This window comes from Mus musculus, chromosome 17 (assembly GCF_000001635.26).
Source record: "Mus musculus strain C57BL/6J chromosome 17, GRCm38.p6 C57BL/6J".
Taxonomy (NCBI): Eukaryota; Metazoa; Chordata; class Mammalia; order Rodentia; family Muridae; genus Mus; species Mus musculus.
Window position 1 is genome coordinate 27,818,290 of NC_000083.6, and position 6,122 is coordinate 27,824,411.

General features: G+C 50.3%; 1 protein-coding gene across 3 annotated transcripts in view; it reads right to left on the reverse strand.

Annotated features, from left to right (window-relative positions):
• Nucleotides 1-2,253, reverse strand: part of Ilrun (inflammation and lipid regulator with UBA-like and NBR1-like domains) — a 69,311-nt gene extending 67,058 nt beyond the window's left edge. For all 3 annotated transcript variants that reach the window (NM_001271511.1, NM_001044719.2, NM_001033279.3), the window contains exon 1: nt 1,888-2,253. In NM_001271511.1, coding sequence (NP_001258440.1) covers nt 1,888-2,045 — 158 coding nt within the window. In that variant the 5' untranslated portion in view covers nt 2,046-2,253. The remainder of the gene's footprint in view (nt 1-1,887) is intronic.
• Nucleotides 2,254-6,122: the final 3,869 nt, after the last annotated feature.

The window sequence follows — 6,122 nt, forward strand, 5'->3', positions numbered from 1 at the left end:
AAATAGTCACATCAGGAGGAACTAGGGAGAAATAGTGTTCTTTCCCTACCAAACCACCAAGCTACCTAGTGTAAATAAGAGGGGAAAAAGAAGCTGGGATGTGGGAGACAGACAGCAGCAACGCTCTACACAAGCTAGAGGCTCCTAGGAACTAGACTAGAGCAATGCCCACTCCTGCATCCATCCACAACCTACCAGTCATAGGCTGTGCTCAGGATTTTTCTTTTTCTTTTTTTTTTTTTTAAACAGGCTCTCAATATACCCTGGCTGGCCTGGAACTTGCTATGTAGACCAGCCTGGCCTCAACTCACTTAGATGTGCCAGCTTCAGTCTCCAGACTGCAAGGACTAAAGGTGTGCCCAAATGAAACCCATCTAGTTGGTGCTCAGAAAAGTAGCTCCATTCCCTGCATCAGATCACCTGGACCCAATATACAAGCCCAGGAGCTGGAGAGACACTCAACAGCATGTCTGAGTTCCATCTCTAGCACCCAGTACTAGCACCCCACAGCCCACATGTACCCGATGCCTCAGGCCTCCAAAAGAACCTGTACACATGCACATACTCACAATTAGGAAATAATAAAAATAAACGAAGACACAAACAGAACTCACAAGTACTTGTTTAACTCTAAAAGGCTGTGCCTCAATGCCTCCCAGTTTACCAGACACTAAAATATCAGCCCCATTCTTGTCATTTTTTTTTTAAGACCAATAGTGAAAACACTTCACCTCTGGTTCTCATCACAGATAAGCATCTTTGGAGTGGGGTGGGGGAGCACTAGGCAGGAGTAGGATAAAAATCTAAGCTTACAACCTCTTTTCAGACATTGCTCGAGGCACTGGGTGGACATGGAAATAATGGGAGTTTGTTCAAGGGATGCCAAGAGAAACAAGATTCCACACGTCAGGGCACTGAACGCTCAACACGGGGCAAAGGGCATGCACCCCCTTGCTTTTTGCTCAAATCCCGATTAGTTGCTTCACCTGAGAGCCTTTCAAAGGCCGTCTAATGGTCTCCAGTCTAATGGTTAAATTCCCGAGTGAACTTAACAATCCCTACTTGGAGACCAAGAGAAAGTATTCTTGCTTATCAAAAACAGCAAGTGCTGCTCTAAGAACCAAGACACACGTCGGTGCCTGGAGACAGCTCCACTTCAGCCTGTACAACCCAACTACAAGCCAGAACCCCTGGCCCCCAACCTATACATTTCTCAGTTTTCTGTCAACTAAGCCCATCCAATCAGTAAGCTCGTCAAAGTTCCCAAGGCCAAGCCTCTGCCCAGCACGCCAGTGTCTTCACAAAGTTCCTGCCTCCAAGATCAGCTTCCCTCCACTTTCTGAAGACTTTTCCCAGTCCTCGTCGCAGGCCTGGCGCTCCGGCGCCTCCATTAGATGTCACTTCTCCCTGGCACAACTCTTCCTTTCTCACCATACTCAGTTGATTATAATTTGTGTTCCCTCCGCCGCAAAAGTCGTTTTCGCCCTTATCTCCTCAAAGAGACACAAGATCTATTCTCAGCTCCGAGACCTCTCCCGCGCCCAGAGTTCGACCTCAGCACCTAACACACTCCCTCGAGTTTCCACACCGTTCTGTCATCCTCAGCTCCTACACTTCGCACCTATTTAAAAGGAAAACACTTCGCAACTCTCGTTTCCTGTGCTTTCTACTCCCAGAACACACGCTTTTCGCCCCAGATCGACTCCCCTGGCTTCCACCTCACCACTTCTCCCCTCTTCCCATGTTCTTCGGGCTCTGACTCCCTGCCACCTCCCGGCCTGGGCCCTGCCCTGCCCGGGAGTACTCCACGAGCGGGCTCCGGTGTTTTTGCCCTCGGGGCCGCGAGGCCGCTGCCAGCAGGATTGGCTCCGCGTGGGGCGGACTCACCAGTTGGTCATGTCCAGGAAGAAGGCGCAGCCGGCCGGGTTGAGCTGGAAGCCGAGTAGCCGCTGGAACTCGGAGATGAGCACGTCCTTGTCTGTGGTGCCCAGGCAGCTGAACTTCTGCATGAGCTCCGGATCCAAGTCCACGTCCATGCCCTCCATGGCGGGGGGCCCGGACGCACAGCTTCCACCGCCCCGACCTGCTTCTCCACGGGCGGCCGCCGCGCCCGGGCCCGAGCCCACGAAGGGCGGCCCGCTGCTGGCCGGCGCCGCGCGCACTGCTCCGAGACAGGCCCCAGGCCTCTCACCGCCTCATGGGCTGCGCGCGCCGCGCCGAGCCGCGCCGCACCGCACCGCTCGCTCCTCTCTCGCTGGCTCTGGGGCTCGCGCTCCCCCCCCTCCCACCCCCCCCAGCGCCCGCCTCCGCCGCCGCCGCTGCTGCCGCCGCGGTTCGCAGCACCGCCGCCTCCGCCTCCTCCCGGGCCGCGCCCAACGCGCACGCGCGGGGCCGCTCGGACCCCGCCCCTTCCTCTCCCGAAAGCCCGCCTTCAGTGACGTCATAACTCGGTGACGTCTCTCGCGTGACCTCACCGCGACAGAGCGGAGGGGGCAGGAAACGGGAAGCCGGAAAGAGCGGATACTGGGCGGGTCTCTGTCCTCGCCTGAGTCCCCACACTGCGTGGGAGGAGTCACGAGTCTGAGAGGTGCTTCGGAGACGAGCGACCCCACCCATGCTCAGGCTGGGAACCCGAAGTCGCCACAGGAACAGAGGCTGGGACTGGGGCAAAGGGCAAAGGGCAGCACAGAGCGGACTCTTGCTGCTCCGCTCTCAGGGGACTTAGTATTCAAACAGACATTTTCCCAAGGTCGCGGCGGTGCACGCTTAGTCTCTGGATTCTGACCTGAGTTTCTCATGACTGCCTATGTTACTATGCAACCTTAGCATTACGTTTCCAGAAAATAAAGGCAGCCTAATGCAAGCACCAGTTACAGGTCAGAGGAACCGATCCTCTGCAAAGAAAGGTCAATACCCTAGAATTTAGCAAATCTTGTTCTGTCTCTAAAATCCACGACCAAAAAAATGACTGTAGACAGTATCCAGTGTATCTACTAATGTGAGGCTCCATTTGAAGCTGAAGGATTAAGAAGCTCAGCTGTGGAGAGACTCATCTGCCCGTTCTGTCACCAAGTATTTTCTCAGTGTCACCTGTTAGATATGACTAGGTACAGGGATGGGGGTGGGTAAGAAACTGGGCAACTGGGGACTTGGCTTAAGCTGTTTCCCCGAAGGTATGAAGACCTGGGTTCCTGAGAGCAGAGATACTTCGCTCTTGCATATAAGGCCTGGCTGACAGCCAAGGGTGGCGGCACTGGGGAGGCAGGCAAATTTCTGTGTGTTTGATGCCAGCCAGAGATACTCTAGACCCTGCCTTTAAAAAATAAACCACCCCAGCACTCAAGAGGCAGAGGCGGGCTTTCTTCCTGGAGTTGCCTTTGATCTCATCCTCCTACCCCTACTTGCTGGGATAACTACTGTCACAACTACTTCTGAAAAGAGACTCAACTGAAGTCAGTGGGCCTGGGAGGAGGCTCAAAATCGCCTGGTGATTGTTATCATATCCAAATTTCAGAGCAGAACCTTGAGCAAATGCAGTTATTGCTGATAGTTTGCTCAACAGTTCAACCTGATTAAAGATTGACAAAATATGTTTACGGATGTGTTTGAATTGTGTCTATCTCATGAACAGCAGCTGTGAGATCATGAGGACCAGAGCTCAGGGTTATCAGTGTGACAGTTTGTGTATTCCTACCGTTGGCAGTGCTTCAGACACTCTCTTCTCCTTAGTCATGGTTTCTTAGGACATAAACTACCAGGTTAGCTTCATATCACATGCCTGTAATCCCCACATGAGGAGGCCGAGGATCAGGATGGAAGGCCACCCTTAACTGCTTAGTGAGGTCAAAGTGAGCCTTGGCTACAAAAAAGCCAAAAGACAGCCTCATATGGTGACACACCTGTGATCTCAGCACTTGGGAGGCAAAGGCTGGAGAATAAGGAATTGAGGCCAGCCTCCACCAGCCCTGGTGACTCGAGACTGTCTCAAACAAAACAAATCATAAGAGCCAGACAGGGTGGCTTCCATCAGTAATCCCAGACAGGGTAGATTCCGTCATCTGTAATCCCAGTACTGGGAATCGATATAGGGGACTGAGGTCGGGGCATTGCTATCTGTTCAAGGCCAATCTGGCTTCAGAATGAGTTTGAAGACAGTTTGAATAGCATAAGACTTTATCTCAATAAAGAAAGCAAAAGCTGAGCAAACTCAAGCTCCAGGATTAGAGAGAGACCCTGCCTCAGAGGAGTGGGAGGTGACATGAGAGAGAACGGCAGTCACCAGGTCTGGCCTCACACCCTGGCTAGATGTGGGCAGGGTTCAAGTGTGAACTGTTGAGGACACTTTTGGGAGCTGGTTTTCTCCTTCCACTGTGGAATCTGAGGCTCAGGCCTCGTACAGCAAATGCTTTTACACTGAGCCATCTCACTAGCCCAGGAAACTAATTTTTAAATGGGAAAGAGAGAAGATGTGAAAGGATAAATTAGGAACTATGAAGCAGGCCTCTTCCTAGGTGGTGAGGTTACAGGGCAGAGACATGTCCGCTTTTGATTTTAAGGTTGGGTCTCGGGCTGGAGAGAGAGATGGCTCAGTATGTAAGAGCACTGCCTTCTCTTCCAGAGGTCCCAGCAACCACATGGTGGCTCGCAACCATCTGCTATGGGATCTGATGTCCTCTTCTGGAGCGTCTGAAAACAGCAACAATGTACTCAAAAAATAAATCTTTAAAAAAAAAAAAAAGGTAGGGTCTCACTGTGTAACCCTGGCTGGCCTGGATCTCTTTGTGTAGACCAAACTGGTCCTAAACTTACTGTGTACCCAGCAGTGACCATCAACTGTTGTCCTCCTGTCTCCATTTACTAAATGCTGGAATTACAGGCATGAATCACACCTGGCTTATTTTTTTTAAGTTTATTTCTCTCATTTTTGAGTTAATATAGCAACAACCCCTGAGTCCTTAACTTTCCAAATTATTCTTCTTGTGGTAAAAATAGTTGGCCCTCTCCAGGAAAGTCCCCAAGGTCAGAGAACCACAGCTGGGCTCTGGAATGCTACGTGTACAACTCCTGCTGTAGGTTGGTTTCAAGAACAGGTTTCCTTGCCACAGGAAAACCCCCAGGGGTTTTTCTTTATACCTTTTGTTGTTGGTGGTGGTTTTTTGTTTTGTTTTTTTTGTTGTTGTTGTTTGTTTGTTTTTCGAGACAGGGTTTCTCTGTGTAGACCTGGCTGTCCTGGAACTCACTTTGTAGACCAGGCTGGCCTCGAACTCAGAAATCAGCCTGCCTCTGCCTCCTGAGTGCTGGGATTAAAGGCGTTCGCCACCCCCACCCGGCAAGATCTTTTGGATCACAAGCAAGTCAACAAAAAGATGACACAGGGTAAGAAAACACACAGCAACCTCAGAGCTGGGAAAAGCCCGTGTTTCTCTGTTCTCTGTTCTTTCTAAATTGGAGAGGTCAAGGTAGGAGATTAGTCAGCGACTCTGCCCTTGCTGGAAGCCAGAAAGAAATCCAAGTCTTGACTTCTGGCACTGTACTTCTGGCCTTAGTAAAGTTCTCAAAGTACTGTCAATCAAAGGAGACCTCTTGGAGGTTCTACTTATTATTACTTAACGTTCCTTTCTTAAAAGTCGCTTTTTCAAATTACTGGTTTACATTTTCCTTTAAAACCTGGTTATGGCCTAGTGTATGAAGGAAGGCACCTGCTGCCAAACCTGGATGAGCTGAGTGCATTCTCTGGATCCAAATGGAAGAACAGGAGATTGACTCCTGACATGTGTGTACACACATACACATGCACAGGCACACGCACGCACATGCACATGAACTCCTAACTAAATGTAAAAATAAAATTTATTTATATATTTGTTTTGAAGCAGAGTTTCACTATACAGCCCAGATTACCATCAAATTCTGATTCTCCTGCCTCAGCTTTTCAAGTGCTGGAATGATAAGTATGCACTACCCCCATACCTAGCCAGCCAAGAGCAAAATATATTCTTTGGAATGATTTAGGATTAGAGTCCAGAAATCTCCAGATTCAAGCAATCTCCGAAATGTGCTCTGAGCTTTTATTGACCAAGCCAGTTCAGTCAGTCAACAGGTTCTCCAGAGAGGGAGGAAGG